This window comes from Tachysurus vachellii, chromosome 13 (assembly GCF_030014155.1).
Source record: "Tachysurus vachellii isolate PV-2020 chromosome 13, HZAU_Pvac_v1, whole genome shotgun sequence".
Classification (NCBI taxonomy): Eukaryota; Metazoa; Chordata; class Actinopteri; order Siluriformes; family Bagridae; genus Tachysurus; species Tachysurus vachellii.
In genome coordinates, this window is record NC_083472.1 from 15288264 (window position 1) to 15310723 (window position 22460).

Sequence of the window (22460 nt, forward strand, 5' to 3'; positions counted from 1 at the left end):
TGTACTGTTTTGGATAACGAGTGAAAACACACCCCTCTTGCGCCTTCCTGAACCAGTGTCTTTTTATTTATTTACAGTATATAAATTGTGTGTACTGATAATGCTTGCATAAATGTGTTTTACTCTGTATTAACCTTTCTATACTTCATATTTTGTATGTGTACCCTTTTGCAGCTTCTGCCTCTGGGTCTTGCTGTTCCTGTAAGCATTGTCATCCTGACCCATCACTAGGATTCTGTCATCTGTCGGCAAGCATAGCTGCTGACATGAAAGCAGTAGGGGAGCATCTTTGTGTTTCTTCACTCTCTGCCTTTTTTCCTCCTTCGTTAACCTCACCCTGCCCATCCGTTTACTCTGGCCATTATCCAGACATTCAGTCTGTCATCTGTTTCTTTATTAAACTGTATTTTTCACCAAATTCTGTGTTGTGTTTTTATTTTAATTTTTCATTCCCACAATAATGAAATTGGTTTCATATGTATTTCACTTGCAGCCTTCAGTAGATGCAGCAGTCTTAGCCTGTTGTTGATAGATCACGAATTTGAATCTCATTGTCATCCATTGAAGCCACTGGCATCCATGATCAGAAATCCAAGAGCATATAATTGGCCCTGCTCACATTTGCTATTTATATTCTAGGCAGGATTAAACATCTATTAGCTATTGTACATAAATGTGAGAATGTTAGAAATGTGTCATTGCAAGGCTATCAGTTATGTTAAAGTGGCTTATTGATTCAGCAAGGTGGATGCAATTGAATTTCTTTGCCTTTCCTGGCTGGTAGCTGTGTAGACAGGAACTATCAATGATTAAATTAAGAGCACATGCATTCATGTTTGTAGATGTCTGTGCTTGACAGGGTGGCTTTACACAAAGCATAGTGATGATGGTATATTGAGCAACCCAAAAGTGAATCCAGTTCTAAACCTTTTTCTGGTATGTGCATTTGACATAGGATTTACAGACACAAATTTCCTCACACTTCTGAAGAAGATGCCTGATTTGGAGCATTTGTATGGTTTGCACCCACGGTATTTAGAGCGTAGGAGGGTCAGGGGATATGAAGCTTTCAGTATTCCTGGTGTTTTGGAGGCTCTCCAGGCTTGCCCCAGACTTTTGGTGAGTGCTGGAAATGATAATTACTTTCTTCCTCATGCCTCATTTGTTTGCTGAAAATATTTTTTTTTTCCAAGGGTGTGGAGACCTCTCATTTAGAGCTGGTGGAAGCAATATGGAACTACATGCCTCAGGTTCACATCCTTGGAAAGTTCAGGAACCGCAATGGGGCATTTCCTATTCCTCCAGAAAACAAACTTACAGTTCCAGCAGCAGCTAAAATACAGACCCTTCATCTTGTTGGTAGGGTTCACTGTGTATTATTTAAATTGTTTTGTATACATTGCTAATGTCATAAATAATAATTGGTTCAATAAATGTCTAAAATAATTTAATTCCTCAGGTGTCAATGTCCCAGAAATTCCTTGTGTGTCCATGCTCAGACACTTGTATCTGGAGTGGGTTCGTCTTACAAAACCTCAGCCATTCAAAGATTTTTTGTGTGTAAGCCTACGCACGTTTGTCATGAGGAACTGTGCTGGTCCCACCAACTCCTTGAAGTATGTACCACTGGTGACCGGTTTGGCCTCTGCAAGAAACTTGGAACAGCTTGAATTTGTAAGGGTTCCTTTCCTAGGAGGACTGATACAACATGTGGTGGAGGACAGCTGGAGGTCAGGTGAGGACAACTGCCTATGAACTATTGTTTATCTGTCAAATTTGTTAAATGGGTCATGTTTCCTTGATCTGCCAGTCCAGAACTTTTCAGTAGATCCATATAACTGATGTTGATGTGAAGCACCATCTGCTTTTCGTAAGCTGAGGAACTTTGAGTCTACTCTTTCTTTCATTTAAAGTTATATACATTTAATTTTCATTTAAAGTTTATTTTCATTTAAAGTTATAAACATATCTGGCAGCTTATAATCAAACATTTTTGCAGGTTGCAGTAAAATGAACAGTTTAGATAATGTGTTTTATTAGTTATGTTGTTAGCATGTAGCCATTCCATTCATTCATGTTTTGCAGAGTGAGTTATATCAATTCTTCCTCTGTTATTTTTCTTAGTTTCCTGTACATGGGGTTGTGTTTGTGTTATGTCTGTTGTTTTATAGACATAGCTTGCACAGTACCAGAACAGCCAGTTGTAGCTGTGCTGTTTTTATGTCAATGTTACTTTTATTTTTTAGGAGGATTTCGCAATTTGCACACGATTGTATTTGGTGCCTGTAAGAATGCTCTTGAAGTGGACTTAGGCTACCTCATCATTACTGCTGCACATGGGTAAGATTAACTATATCATGAAAATGTGCTGTTGAGTTTTATTAGTGGTTTAATAAAAAAATGTAAAAAAATATTTTGTTGTACTTCAGATTGCATGAAGTTCGAATCCAGCCTTCCTTAACCAAAGACGGGGTCTTCTCAGCACTGAAAATGGCCGAACTTGAGTTTCCACAGTTTGAAACTTTGCATCTTGGATATGTTGATGAGTTCCTAATACAGTGTAAGTATGAGACTATTTGATATTAAACCAGTTGTAGCTATTATGCTTCAGAATCCACATTATTCTTGCATATTGTCACTCAAAACAGTGATACTTGGACAACTGAAAAGCTATATTGTGAAAAAGAGAAAAGTTAGAGGAGCTGTGAATAGATCACACAAAACAGTATCAGTGAGCATGGGGGAGCAAACAGGGCACTACTTTTTGGTGAGGTGTATAGTCTGTCAACTTTATTCCTGTTAGACTGAGTTAATACTGAGAGGTAGCATTCACCCTTTTAGGGATAGTGAAGTCTCAAAAAATGCCTGAAATGTACTGGACCACGATTAATTGGATTAAAAGGATTCCATCAGATTCAACCTGAAAACATACTGGCCTTAACAATTAACATACTTTTTTCATTTATTAATTTCTTTAAAGAGTTTTGTGGATATTAATTTATTTCTGGAGCAGATTGCATGTCTATGTAAGATCTCAAAATTCAGATGTGCCAAGCCTGTAGCATCATAAATATAGGTTTTATAATCAGCCAAATACAGTACTTTAGTACTTGCATAAATATTATATTTGTGTGGAGGGAAGTGTGTATAGTCTATTTATAGTGGTGGCAGTTTTGACCTAGATGTATCAAATACACTCAGACTGCAGCATAAGGTGCTTCCCATACAGTAAATATTCGATGAGTGGAGAGGCAAATTCTAGTCTTTCAGCTCTCCCTTTTGTACAAGTGTGTGTGTGTTCATGCACCCACCCTGGTTACTGAAGATCACTTCATACATAGTCAGGTAAGGCCACATTCCATTTTCATTTCTTTGGTTTGAGCATAGGAAAGGATAGGAAGAGCACAGCTTAAATTAGTGACAAACCATTAATCATAAAAACCATACCTATAAAGTTAAACTACAAAACTAAATGATGAACATGTCTTGTTTTTTTTTTTGTTGTGAGGGACAGCATGTAAGGAAATAAAACTAAGCTAATCATTTGTTAATGCCAGAGCTTAGAAAGTTTTTGTTGTATCAGGCGGAAAGTCCATGTCTTGAAATTGTTCCCTCCACACATCAAATTTGTCCTCTCTTCTCTCTCCAGCAGAGGTGTGCTCTCATGTTCTCTCAGTGGAATAGGTTTATACACGTTGCACCATGTCCAAACAGCGTGCACAGGAGTGATTTATTTTCAAATTTCACCTCTCTGTGTCTTCACCGTTCTTGAAGTATATTGTTGCTCATAATGCAGGTACTGTCCTTTCGCACTCATCTCACCTCACCGTGGCTTGGAAACACTAACAGTCTAGGCTATTTCATGAGTGAGCGTGATGGTGTGTGAATTCAGTAAATATCTAATTCCTCTCTAGTGATCTTCAATTGGTCTGTTGGTTGGAAGGTTTAGCCACTAGCATGTATTTCTAATTTAAGTTACTGTTATCCTAATAATGACAGTTCTTTCCACAATAGGGTCTTTTCCAAAAATGTTGTTTTCTTTTACTGCGGTCAGTGGGCTCTGGCAGAGTAGACTTATTTCTAAAGGTGGGTGTGGATGTAAGGCTGCGAAGTTCACTTTGAATTTGTCGCCATAGATCCATAGGTGTCTCAGCTGATTTGTTCTTTAAATCCTGGCTTGGCACTAGTACCCATTTGCAATGGGTCGTGTGTATCCATGTTTCTCTCTTTGCTTTTTTCACAGCGTGAAACTGAGCTAAACCTTTCATGGTACAACACACAGTACTACAAAAACACATTTGTATTACCATAGTATTACTCACTGAGTTCATTTATTGATAAAAATATCCCCTCGGCCAGGTGCCGCAGCAGGTTCCACCATAATAGTTGCCTGGGTTGCGTATGTATGTATGGGGTGGAGCGATCAAACAGGGGTGACACCCATTTGGTTTAGGGGCGTGTTTGTTTTGGTGATTTCAAATCTCAACATTGGCTTTCAAACATCGTGCACCCCACCTTTAAGTGGGGATAAGCTAATAAAAGGGAAATTCTATGAGGTAGTCTTCACCACCGAGGCCTACTGCCTTTGGTTCCTCCCTCGGCTCCTTACTGGTCTGTGTGTCCTAGTCTATCCCTGCAGGTGGTGGAACTGCAGGTGGTTCCCTTTTCCTGTAAAATGTGTCCTGTTTGCTCTTACTAATTGACCTGATGCTTGAAGCCTATATGAACAATAAAGATTACACTTCCTTTTAAGCATTCGGCCAAATTCTTTCAAATTATCTTCAACTACCAAAACATCAGTCGTTCCCTTTCATGGGGGCATTCAGATGTAATCTACCTGTAAGTGTCGAAAAGGCCCTGGTGGGGCTGGTGTGCTGCTGCTTTGAGTATTGCTGGAATGTCATTATTCCAGCATACAACACAAAGTTAGGCTGTCTCTGTGGTTATTCCTCTAAAAGCCGGATTCCACCAGTGACTATTCTCTGTAGTCACTGACTGTCTCAGGTCCAGAAGCTGTGGACATCTCTAAATGCTGATATTATTTCTTTGAGTTGTTTTCCAGGCCTTCAGTTTAGCAACTTTCAGTTGCTGTTTTTTTTTGTTGTTGTTGTTGTGGCTCTTCCTGCCTTCATTTTTGTTTTCAAATTATGTGAAGTAATCATGCTCAGATGAGTTGACTGACACTGGCCATTTAAGAAAATTCCATTCCTTTGCCATAAGAAGATTTTTGGGTTGCGTTTGAGGTATATTTTGGGTATTTATATCAGTGTAAATACACCTGTACTAGGGTCTGAAACACAACTAAGCAAGCAACATTAAGACCAAAGAGCTCTTCAGACAGGTCAGACACAAACCTGTGGAGAAATATAGGTCCAATTTGGGTAATAAAAAAAAATCCAAAGTTTGAACATTTCACAGAGCAAAATTAATTTTGAAAGAATATGGCATCAATATAAACCTGACGAGAGAAGGTCTCTCACCAGACCTCATATACTGGGCAAGGAGGACATGAATCAGAGATTCAAAAAAGAATCCAGAGATAACATTGAAGCAGCCTGCAAAAATTTGATTATTTGGATTATCCATTGGACCACTTTAAGCCAATCTACAGAATTGGGTTAAATGGAAGAGCAGCCAGAACAAAACTTATGGAAGGAGGTCAGATGAGACTAAAATTTAACTCTTTTACCATCACAGGAAACATGAAGTGTGGTGGTAGCTGTGGGGATGCTGTTACTCGGCAGGGACTGGAAAACTGGTCTGGATTAAAGGGAAGGTTGATGTCAGAAAATACAGTGCAAATCTTTCAAAGCAACACTGGAGTGGTTAAAAGGGAAAGATTTAAATGTATGTTTGAAATAGTAGTGTGGTAGGGTGCATAAACAAATTCACACATTAATGTTTTGTTGCTTTCATTTTGGCACACATTTGTTTTGCTAAGCTTATGCAATGTCACAACATTTATTTCCATTAGAGATGCCTTAATTTCTTGCCAAAATGGTTGTCATGGGAGAGTCAGAACAATGTGTTAAGTCCTCTCCAGCATATCCAAAGGATTCTCAGAGTTTAAGGGCTGGAGTCATGTTCCCTGAACTATTCCCTCATGATTTGAGCCTGATTAAATCTGGCATTTTCATTTTGGAATAGATAGAAAGAAAAAAAATCCACTGATGGAAAAACCTGGTCATTTAGTATATTCAGGTAGTCAGCTGACCTAATTTTTTGGGCATATAATATAGCTGAATCTAGACCTGGGGAACCATCAGACCGTATGACATTTTTACTCCAATCTTTAAAAGTAAAAATTTTCTGATTTTTCAGATTAGCTTCAGTAATAAGTGGTTTCCAAATGCTACACAGCTGCTCAGTCCCAATCCCTTAAGTTCTCTTTGCTTAATGCATGTGGATATGCTCTTACTTTTATTATTAATTATAACCCTGAGTTCTTCTGTTTCTGTTTATGATTTCACCAAACGTTTAAGTGATCTCTGATCATTCAAGACTTTTTACCAACCACATTTCATCCACATGGATGATTGTTCACTACTGTCCTTCCAGGTTTTAATAGTGTTGGACAATTCTTTTCCAAATTTTAGTCTTATCAGCAATCTTATTAGTTTTTTACTTGAGAGTAAGGCCATCCTTAAAAATATTTTGGTTTGCAGTAACAGTAAAAAAAAAGGGTCGGTAGGGAGGTCTATTTTTATTTTTTTTCAAGTTTCAATGTAAAAAAAAAAAAAAAGTACAATATTTGTGATGGCCATTACGTAGGTATGAATTTAAACAAATTAGCATATCGTGACGTCAATGACTGCGTCTTCAACCAGCATCGTTGCAAACCTATTTTGAATTTTGATGCAGGCTATATAGACTAGACTGGAGAAGGGATGGGAAAAGTTCTGGGCACAGTTTTTCCAGAACTTTGTGCCAAGTTAAAGCTGTGTCGAGCTGTTTTAATGAATTTTTTATATGTATTATGGTGCCGGAACCCGTATGACTTTGAACGGTGACCACGAACGTTTTGTTTACTACAGCCGCAGCCATCATTACCAAGCGCGAACCGTTGATTCTGACAGTGAATGAAAGTATGAGACGAAGCGAACGCACAGGCCATAGTGTGACATCCGTTAACCAATAGTGTAAACATAGATGACGTCACGGATTTTTATTTAAAAGAAAGAACAAAGAACAATTGTATGTTGTTATTGCTTTTATATTAGTTGTTTTGAAGAGTAAAAAATAAAAATTGGTCAGTCTTAACGCAAATTTATAACCGGCAAGTCGGTCGGACTTAAAGCAAAAAAAAAATAATATTTGTGTCGTTCCTAAATTGACAGGGTCGGTCGGGTTACGGCAAACAAGAATATTTTTAAGGATGGCCTAAGCTTTTTTTCTGCAAGAACAGGATATGTCCTCCAACATGATTAAGAATTGAGAACCTACTCACTGCATTAGTTAGGGTTAAATAACGTTTTGGCAGCTGAAGTCTCTTACCTATTTGCTTAGTTAAAATCAGGTGGTCATGTTTTTTAGCATTTTGACCCCTGGACCAGGAAAACACCTATGTAAGAATGTTTGTGGATTTCAGCTCAGCTTTTCATACAGTTGTCCCTTAAATTCTGGTTCAAAAACTACTGGACTTCCTATGCAAAAGGATCTGAGCTGTTGCTCAGATCTCATATCTCTCCAGATGCTTCAGAATTACATTACACTGTTTTTTTTCTGTTTAATCTCTGGCCCACCTGGTCACTGACTCTTGTTTAAGCAAAACCCGATTGATACTTTTCTGTAACTTTGTCCTGGGCATGGGTTGATAATGTTTTTTTTCTCTTTAACAAACTCATGCCTTGCATGTACTGGTTAGATAAAGTGAGAAACTGAGATAAAGTAACTGTAATTACTCAAAGCGGACTCTTGAATACTTACACGATCAGAGCTTTATGTTTATTTCTAATATTTTGCATAAATGTTAATTTTATAACTCACCAGTACATTACTGTAGTTTTATTAACTGTAGTAATCATAACCCACTACAGCTAGACAGGTTTACTAGATTCTTGCTTGATGCTGAATAATACAACTTTAAATGTTCTTCCTATGTTTATTTATAATCTCTAAAGACTATATATATATATACATATATAAATATATATATATATATAAAATGCCAGTTAAAATAACAGCTAAAACTTTTTTCTATTTATTGACCATACTGTATGCATGTTTGAATAGTGGTTTTAAGGCCATGTCAGGGTCTCTAGAATTCATAATTTCTTTTTTTTTTTTCTTTCATATGGTCTTCAAGGGGAAGATTTAAGTATCAATTAGAATATGCTAACTTTAACTTGATTTTTACTTTTTTTTGACAATCTAATATGGCAGTGGTACAGTAGATCGGAGTTTGTATCTATAAAAAGTTGGTTATTGTCTTTGTAGATCCATGTGTTTTATATACAGTTTCAGATCATGCTTTTTAACATTTTTAATGTTACATCATTAAACATCTTTATTGCCACATCAAAAAACTATGATTTTGTTTTAATTCCTTCTCAGTCAGCTGAATAATAACAGGCCTTTTTTGTGTCAAACAAAAATCAGTGTTTTGTTACAAGAGACAGTATGCATTGTACTCTTTAAAATCTTTTGAAAGCACTATCCATTTTTTGTTATTGAGATATTTCTTGTAAAGTATTCTCTAAAAAAAAATTTTAGCATTACAGCCAATCTTCTGCAAAAATTTCTTGGAACTCATTCTTTCATAGGTAAACTGAGTCATACTGAGTTGGTCAAATATGGCCTTGCTGATGTAATAGAAAACCCAGGAATCATCACTGATGTTGGAATGAAGGCTGTTAATGAAGTGTTTCCTTCCATCAAGTATCTGGTCATTTACAACTGCCCACATCTTCACAACCCACACAGCTGGATCACAGGTATTTCTTATAAATTTTTAAATCAAACATATCTCACACATTTTTGTAACCTTTCCTTTTTTATATTTTTAGTTTAAAAAAACATATTTTCAACCTAATTATATAAGTACTGGTTTCATTGGATTGCATTGGATTTTGGCACAGTTTTTCTTATTTTATTTCAGGCAACTGGGTAAACACACAGTCCTTACATAGATGAATTTAATTAATAGTCTTTTTTTCTATTTGTTTATTGTAGCAGTGGTTGATATCTCCCCTCTTTACATAAATATTAAAAACCTTGCTCAAAGCTGCTGTTGAATTAATTATATATAACAATTTTTAACATCAAAGTGGTGTATTTACAGCATTTATTGATAGGTGTGGTTTTCAATAATTGATCAAAGGAAAGCCTTGTATGTATGCAATAACTTTTTATGATATTTTGTTTTAGAAAATTGATTTTCATGGCTTTTTGTTGGTTTACAGTAGTGACCTCTCTGGTCCTTGAACTTTGCAGGTTAGTTGTTGTGCACCATAGATATATACACTAGATGTCGCCTTGTATACGGCAGTACATTGGGACGAATGCAAATCCAGTTAACCCACGGAATTAACCCACGGACGTCTGCTGGACCAGACAACATTCCTGTTAGAGCGCACTTGGAATGTTCAGCTAGCAGAAGTCTTTACTTACATCTTCACCATTTCCCTGAGGAGCGCCATGGTTCCCACATGCCTTAAGACAACCAAAATCACCCCATGCCAAAGAAGTCTACAGTGTTTTGCCTCAATGATTGTCCTGTCGCACTCACACCCATCATGATGAAGTGCTTTGAGAGGCTTTTCATGAGGCAAGTCAAGACTCCGCTACCACTTTTGTAGCTGCAACATTGACAGATCTTCGATGGAGATCATCAAGAGCACCAAATTTCTTGGTGTTTGTCTGGCGGAGAACTTCACCATGTCACTCAACACCAGCTACATCAGTAAGAAAACCCAGCAGTGCCTCTACTTCCTACGAAGGCTGAGGAAGGCACATCTCCCTCCCCCCATGTTTTATAGAGTCCATTGCGAGCATCTGGCTTGGGAGCTGCACCTTCTCAGATCACAAGATCCTGCAGCGGATAGTTAGGACAACTGAGAAGATCATCAGCATCTTTCTTCCCTCCATCACCAAAATTCATAAAACACGCTGCACCAACTAGCCAACAGCATTGTGAATGACCCCACACATCCCTCCATTGCTCATACCATCTGGGAAAAGGTATTGTCGAATTCGGTCCCTCACAACCAGACTGCAATAGTTTCTTCCCTCAAGCCATCAGACTCCTTAACAAACAGGACTGAACTATACTTAACATACACACACACACACAACTGTGTAAATTACTCTAATCACTCACTTAATTGCTGTTTTTCACACCACATTTTCAAGACCTTATCAAACTGTTGCTACTACTTATTTTTGAATGTTTGCAATTGCTTTAGTTGCACAATGTACTTACTGTATGCACACTGGTAAGTGCTATTTTGTGTATGGTCCTGGAGAAACATTGTTTTATTTCACTGTATATTGTGCTAGCTACAGTGGGGCAAAAAAGTATTTAGTCAGCAACCAACTGTGCAAGTTCTCCCACTTAAAAAGATGAGAGAGACCTGTAATTTTCATCATAGGTACACTTCAACTGTGAGAGACAAAATAAGAAAAAAAAAATCCAGAAAATTACATTGTCTGATTTTTAAAGAATTTATTTGCAAATTGTGGTGGAAAATAAGTATTTGGTCAATAACAAAAGTTCATCTCAATACTTTATTATATACCCTTTGTTGGCAATGACAGAGTTCAAAAGTTTTCTGTAAGTCTCCACAAGGTAGCAGTGATGTTTTGGGGGTGTTGCTGGGCAACACAGATTTTCAACTCCCTCCAAAGATTTTCTATGGGGTTGAAATCTGGAGACTGACTAGGCCACTCCAGGACCTTGAAATGCTTCTTATGAAGCCACTCCTTTGTTGCCCAGGCAGTGTGTTTGGGATCATTGTCATGCTGAAAGACCCAGTCACGTTTCACCTTCAATGCCCTTGCTGATGGAAGGAGGTTTTCACTCAAAATCTCATGATACATGGCCCCATTCATTCTTTCCTTTACACGGATCAGTCGTCCAGGTTCCTTTGCAGAAAAACAGCCCCAAAGCATGATGTTTCCACCCCCCATGCTTCACAGTAGGTATGGTGTTCTTTGGATGCAACTCGGCATTCTTTCTCCTCCAAACACGACAAGTTGAGTTTTTACCAAAAAGTTCTATTTTGGTTTCATCTGACCATATGACATTCTCCCAATCCTCTTCCGGATCATCCAAATGCTCTCTAGCAAACTTTAGACAGGCCCGAATATGTACTGGCTTAAGCAGGTGGACACGTCTGGCACTGCAGGATTTGAGTCCCTGGCGGCATAGTGTGTTAATGATGGTAGCCTTTGTTACTTTGGTCCCAGCTTTCTGCAGGTCATTCACTATGTCCCCCCGTGTGGTTCTGGGATTTTTGCTCACCGTTCTTGTGATCATTTTGACCCCACAGGGTGAGATCTTGCGTGGAGCCCCAGATTGAGGGAGATTTTCAGTGGTCTTGTATGTCTTCCATTTTCCAATAATTGCCTCCACAGTTGATTTCTTCACACCAAGCTGCTTACCTATTGCAGATTCAGCCTTCCCAGCCTGGTGCAGGTCTACAATTTTGTTTCTGGTGTCCTTTGACAGCTCTTTGGCCTTGGCCATAGTGGAGTTTGGAGTCTGACTGTTTGAGGTTGTGGACAGGTGTCTTTTATTCTAATAACGAGTTCAAACAGGTGCTGTTAATACAGGAAACGAGTGGAGAACAGAGGAGCCTCTTAAAGAAGAACCCAGAAATCTTGCTTTTTTTGTAGGTGACCAAATACTTATTTTCCACCATAATTTGCAAATAAATTCTTTAAAAATCAATGACAATGTAATTTTCTGGATTTTTTTTTTTCTCATTTTGTCTTTCATAGTTGAAGTGTACCTATGATGAAAATAACAGGCCTCTCTCATCTTTTTAAGTGGGAGAACTTGCACTAAATACTTTTTGCCCCACTGTATATATGGTTGGAATGACAATAAAAGCTTCTTCTTGAATTGATCCATGCACTGGGATTTTCAGTTTCAGGGCAAAGTTGCTCCAGCTCCTTCAATTGAGTTTGGATATGCTGCTGCACAGTAAACTTCAAGTATGCCAAAGATTCTCAATTGGATTGAAGTCTGTGCTTTGATTAGGCCATTCCAAGACATTTGTGTTTCTTTTACCATGTAGCTTTAGCAGTATGTTTAGGATCATTGACCTACTGAAAGGTAAACCTCTGTACCTAGTGCCATCCTTTTTTTCTTCAATCCTTAAAAGTTTTGTTTTGGTTTTGTTTTGGTTTTATTTCACAATGAAAAGCATCCCCACAGCATGATGCTGTTCTCAAGGAGATGGTGAAGTGTTTGGTTTGCAACACACAATTATGGCTAAACAGTTCAAATTTATTCTCATCTGACCACAGAAACTTCTTGCATGTGCTTCATCTGTTTGGCATGCTGTTTGACAGGATCCAAACATCGTTTCTTATCTTATCTTATCTTTCAACCTTCTGTCTTTATGCAACAGCATTTTCATCTGGCCAACCTTCTACTCATCCTATTGACGGATACTACCATCCCTGCTGTGGAGGGATCCCTGTCTTTGCAGCACTTTCAGCGTTATCTTTTTGGTTTTTGTTGCATCTCTAATTTATGGTCTTGTCAGTTTTGGAAAGCAGTCTTCTCTTGTCAGGTTTATAGTGGTGCTATTTTCTTTTTATTTAGTTATAATGGAGTTAATGGATGTTTAAATTTTGGGGTATTATTATACTGTAATCAACTAATTATGGGACTACTGAGGTTTATTGGGTGGACTACATCTTATTTATGGGTTTCACAGCAAAGGGGGTGAATACTTATGGATCCTGGTGATTTCTGTTTGTCTTAATTATTGTTTGTTTCACAGTAAAAAATATTTTGCACCTTCAGAGTGATACGTGTGTTGTGTAAATTCAATGGTAAAGAAAAGTTTAGAAAATAGAGAAATCCATTGTATATTTAAATTTCAATGTAATTTAACAAAAACACACACCATATTTTTAACATCTTGTTTCTGCATTTTTGCTGAATGGTGAAAGGTTTTATATCACAAGTACATATCAGCAAAATATGCAATTTAGACAGATTAATACTATTAATTTTAAGATTAATTACCTGCTTATGAAGTTAGGTTATTTTACTGTTAATTCTACCAAAACTGATGTCAGTGATGGCATCTGCTAGCTGTCTACTATCTGCACATACTGTATCCCAAGCACTCTGCTAGGAATGTTGTGGGGTCAAGCAGCTTTTTGTTGGTATACTCTGCACATCAACTGTGGAAATTCAGAGTACTTATTTGTTGGGAGGGATGCACTTCAGTGTATCTTCTCAGCTCTGTGTAGTGTTTGTATTAAGCTTAAATTGTACAGTTGGGGATGTGAATTTGGCAATGTTTTTATTCTTCAATCTTCCGCATACTAAATGTTAAAGTGCAGAGGATTTGTGTGAAATTGTGTTTTTGCTTGATTAAACAGCTGCTGAATTGGTGACTATGCTAGAGCAATCTCCATGTCCTGGTGCCTCTCCACAAAAATGCACTTGTATCAGAAAGAAAAGGATAGTTACTTATGTTTGTTTGTTTAAATAAATTATCTTAATTGGTCATTGAGAGTCAGTTAATCAGCTGTTTTTCACAGTGCTTAGTCATTTTTAGGAAGGCATCAGGAAAATAAAACACTTTTGTCCATATAGTAAATCACATAACCACAGGGTTCATCCCTGCCATACTTTTTATGCTGTGTTTCAGCTTTAATGTTTTAACTCTATTTGTGCATGTTGACCAAATGACCTACACATTTGCTTTCCATTAGATAATTCTCGCTGGAGCAGATTGCTGGATCTTACCCTAGTGCGCTGTCATGCCATTAAGCTTGAGTCCTTTTGCCAGTGTATTGAAATGCTGCCCAATCTGGAGTTCATCTCCCTAGACCAGATGTTCCGTGAGCCCCCAAAGGTGAGTGTGACCTTGATCCTGTACATGTATAAATAACAAGTACACAAGTTAATGTACACTAACACAAAAGTTTTGATCATCTAAATAATAGACTCTAGGATGCATAATAGTATCGGTCTACCCCACTTATTCATTAAATTGATGCTACGGTATTTTGCAAATGCGGATGTGAGTGTGATGAAAATACCTCAAAGTTTCCCAGTAGGAGCAAGATCATTTGAGTAAACAATTTGTGTCAAGTTCACTCTCAAAATGGCATGGAAAAAAAAGGTGATGTTCAAGTTTGCCCATGTGTATGATGCGGCTCTTTGCGGTAACACAGCTTCTGCTTGGTTGGAATGAAAACCTGCACCCACACCGGCCCTTTCCGGATAAGATTGGAGACCCCTTGTCTAGACACACACAATAAACAAGTGTGGTGGAATAAATTGTTCTCTTATATTGAGAGGTCCTTCAGGTGAGGCAAGGTAAACAGATGGGGAAGGGTGCTGTTGTCTGCAGTGTGCTTTGTAGCAATGAGTTATAAGGCTGTGCTGAGTAGCGACAGGGCACTTTGCAGGGTGCATCAAGTTCAGGGAGCATCATCCTTGCTTTTGTTATCAGCTCGCAGAAAAACATGAAAAGACCGCTACCTTTCTGTGTGTGCTGAATCCCTAAGATATTCCCCTTCCTCCTCATTGAGGGTGATTAGTTTTTGCCATCACTTTAATTGGCTGGCCTTCAGCACTCCTACCACCCAGCCCTGCAGCCAGGTGCTCACCTGCTTTCCACACCAGAGGTGCTGAAGTGGTGTTTTCTTTTAGCATCCACATAGTAGTCATATATCATTTAATGTTATTCAAGCAAAGACTTCACCAAAGACATTGGAGGAAATGCACTGGAATGGTTTAAAGACAAGAGAAATTTCCTTGTGACAGTAAGCAATTTACTTCAAATTTAATTAATATAATTGATTTCATTATATAACAATTTAACCCTCATTTGCATTTTGGTTAATTACTTTGATTCCTGTTTTTATAATAATAATGTTAGTATTGCACTGAAGGAGATTTTTTCCTAATATGTTTCAAAATTAAGACAGCATCTAAGCGAATAATTAATGATTTAATGATTAACATCCTCAAATTGTTCACAATCTAATGTAAGAAATTTAGTGTTATAGATATACTTGCTTATATTTTCCATGAAAATATGTAAGGACATTTTACTATTTAGCCTGATGTGCATTAAACTACACAAGCCGGGGAAATTTTGCAAAATTTATATTTCGATCAACTAATTTTTCCAGTGATAAGTTAAGCTTTGTGTATTAATAATTCCGCATGATATATGTCTGTGACTGCTGAACATAATATTCTAAATATAGTGAATACAATAAAAAAAGACAAATTCTGAATCATGAAACACAAACTTTCCTTTAAAAATTAGTCTTTATTATATTGTTCTAATACACAGAACCTATTCTAATACATAAACATACACACACCCAAAGATTAACAAAGGATAATGAAATGAAATGTACTGTAGGTAAGAATTGTGTGAAAGTTTCTAGCATTTTCTAGTAGTTCTCAGACCATGATCTCCATGATCTATCAACTCCTCTAGCAATTCAGAATTAAAGCTTTTGTTCTTAAAGAATGGCTTCCAGTACACAGACAACACAAGATGAGAATACAAAAAAATACACACATGTAAAGTGTTTGATAAACACAAAACAGGAAAATCTAACAAAAACACTAAAACAACTGGAGAGTGAAGCACTGTTGTGGTGATGTGTGGCACCATACTAAGATTCAAATCCCATATTATGATCTAACACCTTCCATAAAGTGAGAACATAAAAAAAATTCTGCAGAGAAACACTTAATTCCCATGCATTTTCTGAATTATTAGGATGAAACACATAAATTGTTGACACATGCTGAATATTGTAATATAATTTTATTTTGAAAGACAAAATAAAAAGTCTCTTAAAATACTGTATATTTAAAAAGTCTCTTAAAATAAATCATCTCAAACCTTTACATAAAACGTTTAAAAAATATTCATCAAACGTTAAGTTAAATATTTAAACATTAAATCAAAACACTGAAAGTTAATGTTAAAAACATTGTTAAAAAATATTGTAATAAATAATGAGAAATATCCTCAACTGAAAACAAACTATAGAAACACAAAATAAGACTTCTACTGTTTCAATTAAAGTGGGGCTGGAAACTTTATTTGTAATTAAGTACATAAGTTTTGATCCTTGAACACTTTCTGTAAACTATTTTAATTTACACTGTAAATTTAAATTATCAACCAAGTACTATTGCTAGCTATTAAATGTGTACCAATTTTTCTATTGAATAGTCGCCATTTAGATATATGAACTGACAGAGATCGATCAAATAAGACCTTAGCTGTCTCTTTAAAAACATCATCAAGTTTTAGCCTATCAAGAAAAAACAGTGCTGTCTTTGTGCTATGATGAGGCCTCACAATCCTGACTGGTACATTTCATGAATATTATTCCTATGTGGGTATGAGCATAACTGCTTCAAAAATTTCTATGATCTTGGAGATAAAGGGGATGTTTGATATTGGCCTATAGTTGGACAGCTGGCTTGGGTCAAGGGCAGGTTTTTTAATCAGAGATTTGATAACCGCTATCTTAAAAAAATTGCCACATAGCCACAACAGAAAACAACAGAAAACTCTGTGAACTGCTCAAGGGCTTCACAACCTTTAAACAGCACTATAAATTTTGAGCAATACAGTAGAAAATGTGATTGAGTTGAAGGAACAAGGGCCACGGTCATCAAAGTAGTCACATCCATGCTAAAAGACCACATTTAAAAACAGCAAAGAAGCAATGAATAAGTAAATGACAATTTATTAGAAATTGTAACTGTAAAATTTCAAACATATTTGTCTGTTTCAGCTTGATCAGGACTCATTTCATTTCCTCTATGGTTGTAATTTCCTGACACTGGTTGTTTATCTTCTGCAGGGTTGTGCTCGGGTTGGTCTGAGTGCAGGCACAGGAATTGGTGTATCCTCTGCTCTAGTCAGTAACCAGAACCCTAACCAGAACAACAACAACAATCACCAGAACAATAATAATGACAATATTCAACCACATAATCGGGACAATGCTGTTGACATGGCACCACACAGAGTTGAGGGTATGTTATACTTTAGGCCAGGGGTGTCCAATCTTAACCACGAAGGGCCAGTGTGGGTTCAGGTTTCCATACCAGTCAAGAAGGAGCCACACCTGATTCAACATGTTTAATAAGTTGATCTTCTCTTTCAGTAGATTCAAGTGTGGCTTCTACTTGGTTGGAATGAAATTGGGATGTGGTACCTCAGTCTTTAAGACATTGGCCCAGGCCCTTAACCCTCAATTGTTCAGTTGTATTAAAAAAATTTGATAAAACAAAAGTCTTACTGGATAAGGACACCTGCCCTGTAAATGTAAACCTGCACACTGGCCTTTTCTGGATAAGTTTGGACACCTCTGCTTTAGGCACTACAAAATTTAAATACACACCTGTTGTTATGGAAATTCTTTAACTGTTATGTATGTTTTATGCAGAGATCCATGATGTTGAAGGCTTGATGGTGGAGAATATTGAGGTTGAGCCACAGATAATTGATGCCAGTCCAGAAAAGGAGTCTAAAGCTTCCTGTCATACACCAGATCAGGATGAAGAACAAGCAGGTATGAAGCTGAATATTACCATTACTTTGTGGAGGACCCACGCTATATGGCCATCACACTATATAGTGTGCCTCCAGTTTGGGAGATGCCTCCATATGGGTGTGATGGTCTGGTGTCCACAAACCAGATGATGTAGTGTGTCACGTGTAAGTTAAATTGAGATATAATTTTGTAGGGCCCAGTGGTGTACAGCCTGTCGTTAAGAAAATTCCGGTAGTGGCGTCTGACTCTGACAGTGATGATGACGAGGCTCCAGACAAGTCCCAAGGTGTATTTTGCTCCTCTCAACAGTACCCTCAGTCATACATGCAGGAGAAGAGAGATGATATAGAAGAACTAGCCACAAGAGGTAATGAAAACTCGGGTATCACTGTCCTCATTAAATGTGCACCAAAACATTCCAACAAATAAATATTTCTTTGTTTTTCAGATAAAGGGAAAACTCCATTACGCCGGGGAGTGAAGTATCCCAGCTATGACAAAGGCTGCCAGGTGACGAGTGAACAAATTAAATTGGACATAAAAGCAGCCAATGAAACAGCAGTGGATACTGACCAAGACAAGAATAATGGGTCATGTGTCTGCTCTGTGGACTGGAGAGCGCCAAGAAATGCAGGAGAAAGGGATGAAGATAGTGTGAGGGCACATTGCACTTGTAGCATGACTTGCTTAGGCTCAGAGAGCAGCACTCATGCCACCTTCAGTGAGCCAGGAGGAGAGGTGAGCCGATCAACCCACCATGTCTCCAAGCAGAGAGCTAAAGCAGAAACCAGCACAATAGGGCACCAAGGTGGAGTGGAGTCCCACACAACTTCCAAAGACATGTTTTCCAGTCGACCAATAACCCGTGCTTGCAGTAAACTGTGCACTGTCCCCTTAACTACTGACTCGGGTAAGATTAATAGAATAAGACCCTTTAAGCAACAAATAACTGCTTTAAATCTAATGATGAAATTTAATAATGTCTTCAGTTTTAAGTTATTTTTTGTACTGCTTTAGAAAGCCTTGATGTATGATGTATATGAATATACACTAACTACCCAGATTGTTGTGAAAAGTGGAATCTATTATAGACGTTCTATTATATATAGTGGTGTGAAAGTGTTTGCCCCTTCCTGATTTTTTTTTTTGCATGTTTGTCACACTTCAATGTTTCAGATCATGAAACATATTTAAATATTAGTCAGAGATAACACAAGTAAACACAACATGCAGTTTTTAAATGAAGGTTTTCATTATTAAGAGAAAACAAAATCCAAACCTACATGGCCCTGTGTGAAAAGTGCTTGCCACCTAAACCTAATAACTGGTTGGGCCACCCTTAGCAGCAAGAACTGCAATCAAGCATTTGTGATAACTTGCAATGAGACTGTTATAGCACTGTGGAGGAATTTTGGTCCACTCATCTTTGCAGAATTGTTGTAATTCAGCCACATTGGAGGGTTTTTGAGCATGAACCGCCTTTTTAAGGTCCTGCCAGAGCATCTCAATAGGATTCAGGTCAAGACATTGACTAGGCCACTCTAGTCTTCATTTTGTTTTTTTCTTCAGCCATTCAGAGGTGGACTTGCTGGTGTGTTTTGGATCATTTGTCCTGCTGCAGAACCCAAGTTTGCTTCAGCTTGAGGTCACAAACAGATGGCCGCACACTGTCCATCCATCCGTCCATCATCTACCGCTTATCCGGGGCCGGGTCGCGGGGGCAGCAGACTAAGCAGGGATGCCCAGACTTCCCTCTCCCCAGACACTTCCTCCAGCTCTTCCGGGGGAATACCGAGGCGTTCCCAGGCCAGCCGAGAGGCATAGTCCCTCCATCATGTCCTAGGTCTTCCCGGGGCGTCCAACCGGGAGGAGACAGGTGCCCGAGCCACCTCAGCTGACTCCTCTCGATGTGGAGGAGCAGCGGCTCTACTCTGAGCTCCTCCCGAGTGATCGAGCTCCTCACCCTATCTCTAAGGGAGCGCCCAGCCACCCTACGGAGGAAACTCATTTCGGCCACCTGTATCCGGGATCTTGTCCTTTCGGTCATGACCCAAAGCTCATGACCATAGGTGAGGGTAGGAACATAGATCGACTGGTAAATGCGGCTCAGCTCTTTCTTCACCACAACAGACCAGTATATCGACCGCATCACTGCAGAAGATCCACCGATCCACCTGTCGATCTCCCGCTCCATCCTTCCCTCACTTGTGAACAAGACCCCAAGATACTTAAACTCCTCCACTTGACGCAGGAGCTCTCCGCCAACCTGAAGGGGGCAAGCCACCCTTTTCCAGCTGAGAACCATGGCCTCGGACTTGGAGGTGCTGATTCTCATCCCCGCCGCTTCACACTCGGCTGCAAACCGTCCCAGTGCACACTGAAGGTCCTGATTTGAAGAAGCCAACAGGACAACATCATCTGCAAGAAGCAGAGACGAAATCCTGTGGTCCCCAAACCGGACTCCCTCCGGCCCCCGACTGCGCCTAGAAATCCTGTCCATATAAATAATGAACAGGACCGGTGACAAAGGGCAGCCCTGCCGGAGTCCAACATGCACCGGGAACAAGTCTGACTTACTGCTGGCTATGCGAACCAAACTCCTGCTCCGGTCATATAGGGATCGGACAGCCCTTTGCAGAGGGCCCCGGACCCCATACTCCCAGAGTACCCCCCACAGGTCACCATGAGGGACACAGTCGAATGCCTTCTCCAGAGCCACAAAGCACATGTGGACAGGTTGGGCAAACTCCCATGAACCCTGGTGAGGGTATAGAGATGGTCCAGTGTTCCACGATGAAACCCGCATTGTTCCTCCTGAATCCGAGGTTCGACTATCGGCCGAATTCTCCTCTCAGATACCATGGCATAGACTTTTCCGGGGAGGCTGAGGAGTGTGATCCCCCTGAAGTTGGAACACACCCTCCGGTCCCCCTTCTTAAACAGAGGGACCACCACCCCAGTCTGCCAGTCCAGAGACACTGTCCCCAGCCTCCACGCGATGTTGCAGAGGCGTGTCAACCAAGACAGCCCCACAACATCCAGAGACTTGAGGTACTCGGGGCGGATCTCATCCACCCCATGGTGCCTTGCCACTGAGGAGCTTCTCAACTACTTCAGTGACCTCAGCTTGGGGATCAACGAGTCCACAACCGAGCCCTCAGTCTCTGCTTCCTCAGTGGAAGACATGTCGGTGGGGTTGAGGAGATCCTCGAAGTACTCCTTCCACCATCCGAGAATGTCCCCAGTCAAAGTCAGCAGATTGTCCATCAGGATTTTTTGGTAGACAGCAGAATTCATGGTTCCATTTATCACAGCAAGTTTTCAAGGTCCTGAAGCAGCAAAATAGCCCCAGATGATCACACTACCACCACCATATTTTACTGTTGGTACTTTGTTCTTTTTCTGAAACGCAATGTTACATTTATGCCAGATGTCACATACCTTCCAAAAGTTCAACTTTTGTCTCATCAGTCCACAGAGTATTTTCCCAAAAGTCTTGGGGATCATCAAGATGTTTTCTGGCAAATCAGAGACAGAATTTATAACATTTTTGTTTTTTGCCATATCAAACAGGTTTATTTGTAATGTGAGTATTCATAAATAGCATATAATTTTGCATATTTTTCAGACATAAACAATTCAGATCATCTAGCAAATTTTTATATTGGCCAAAGATTACTCAAGTCAATACAAAATGCAGTTTTTAAATGATGACTTATTTTATTAGGGGGAAAAAGCTAATCAAACCTGCCTGGCTCTATGTGAAAAAGTATTGCCACTGAACCTAATAGCTGGTTGAGTCTTTCACACAACAGTGGGACTTTTGGCCCACTCTTCTTTGCAGATTTGTTTTAATTCAGGTTAAAAAAGGAAAGGTTTTCGATCATGAACGGCCTGTTTAAGGTCATGAGACAGCATCTCAATCAGATTTAAGTCTGGACTTTTGTCCAGGTCCTAAAGCTGAAAAGCAGGCCCAAACCACCACACTACCACCACTATGTTTGACTGTTGGTACTGTTTTCCAAAAACTTCCAATTTCTACACGTTCCAAAAACTTGTCTCATCAGTCTACAGAATGTTTGTCCAAAATGGCTTGAGGATAATTTTTTTGGGGGAAATGTGAGATGACCCTTTGTGTTCTTGGCGGTCAGCTGTGGCTTTCATCTTGGAACTCTCCCACTGATGCTATTTTTGCCCACTCTTTTTCTTATTGTTGAATCATGAACACTGACTCGGAAGGTTCACAATGTTTTCTCTATTTGTGGATAATGGCTCTCCCCGTGGTTTGCTAGAGTTTCAAAGCCTCAAGATCTCAATCATTTAAGTGTGTCAAATATGAACATGAAATATAAGGGACAGAAAAATATTGAATATAACCATCTCCAAATTGTTGGAGATCTCTTGCTCCAACTGAGAAAACACTGAGAAGACTGTTGTATTTTTTTAATGCTTATAGAGATGGCTTATAGATTCTTTTAGTTGTTTGTTTTCTTGGATTTTTCAATTCAGTTTATTAAATCCATTTAAAATCCAATGTGAAACCGACTGTAGACGTTAAAAGCTATTAATTGTTTAAACAGTCAATCTAACAGGGCACATTTGGGCAACAAAAAAAACACCTCAAGTCACATGGGTGGGTTGTTTAACACCCCATGTTTAACATCTCATGAGCGGAACGATACCAAAATGTACTAAATTTAATGAGATGGTTTTTAATTTAAATTTAG

General features: G+C 38.8%; 1 protein-coding gene across 8 annotated transcripts in view; it reads left to right on the forward strand.

Moving 5' to 3' along the window:
• Window positions 1-22460, forward strand: part of fbxo38 (F-box protein 38) — a 41140-nt gene that overhangs the window by 11110 nt on the left and 7570 nt on the right. For all 8 annotated transcript variants that reach the window (XR_009649393.1, XM_060885389.1, XM_060885387.1 and 5 more), the window contains 11 exons: window positions 956-1119; window positions 1194-1359; window positions 1460-1735; window positions 2247-2340; window positions 2430-2560; window positions 8763-8933; window positions 13900-14042; window positions 17038-17212; window positions 17626-17751; window positions 17927-18100; window positions 18182-18643. Coding sequence is in view for 7 of the 8 variants with exons in the window: in XM_060885389.1 (XP_060741372.1) it covers window positions 956-1119; window positions 1194-1359; window positions 1460-1735; window positions 2247-2340; window positions 2430-2560; window positions 8763-8933; window positions 13900-14042; window positions 17038-17212; window positions 17626-17751; window positions 17927-18100; window positions 18182-18643 (2082 nt within the window). In the remaining variant the exon portion in view is untranslated. The remainder of the gene's footprint in view (window positions 1-955; window positions 1120-1193; window positions 1360-1459; window positions 1736-2246; window positions 2341-2429; window positions 2561-8762; window positions 8934-13899; window positions 14043-17037; window positions 17213-17625; window positions 17752-17926; window positions 18101-18181; window positions 18644-22460) is intronic.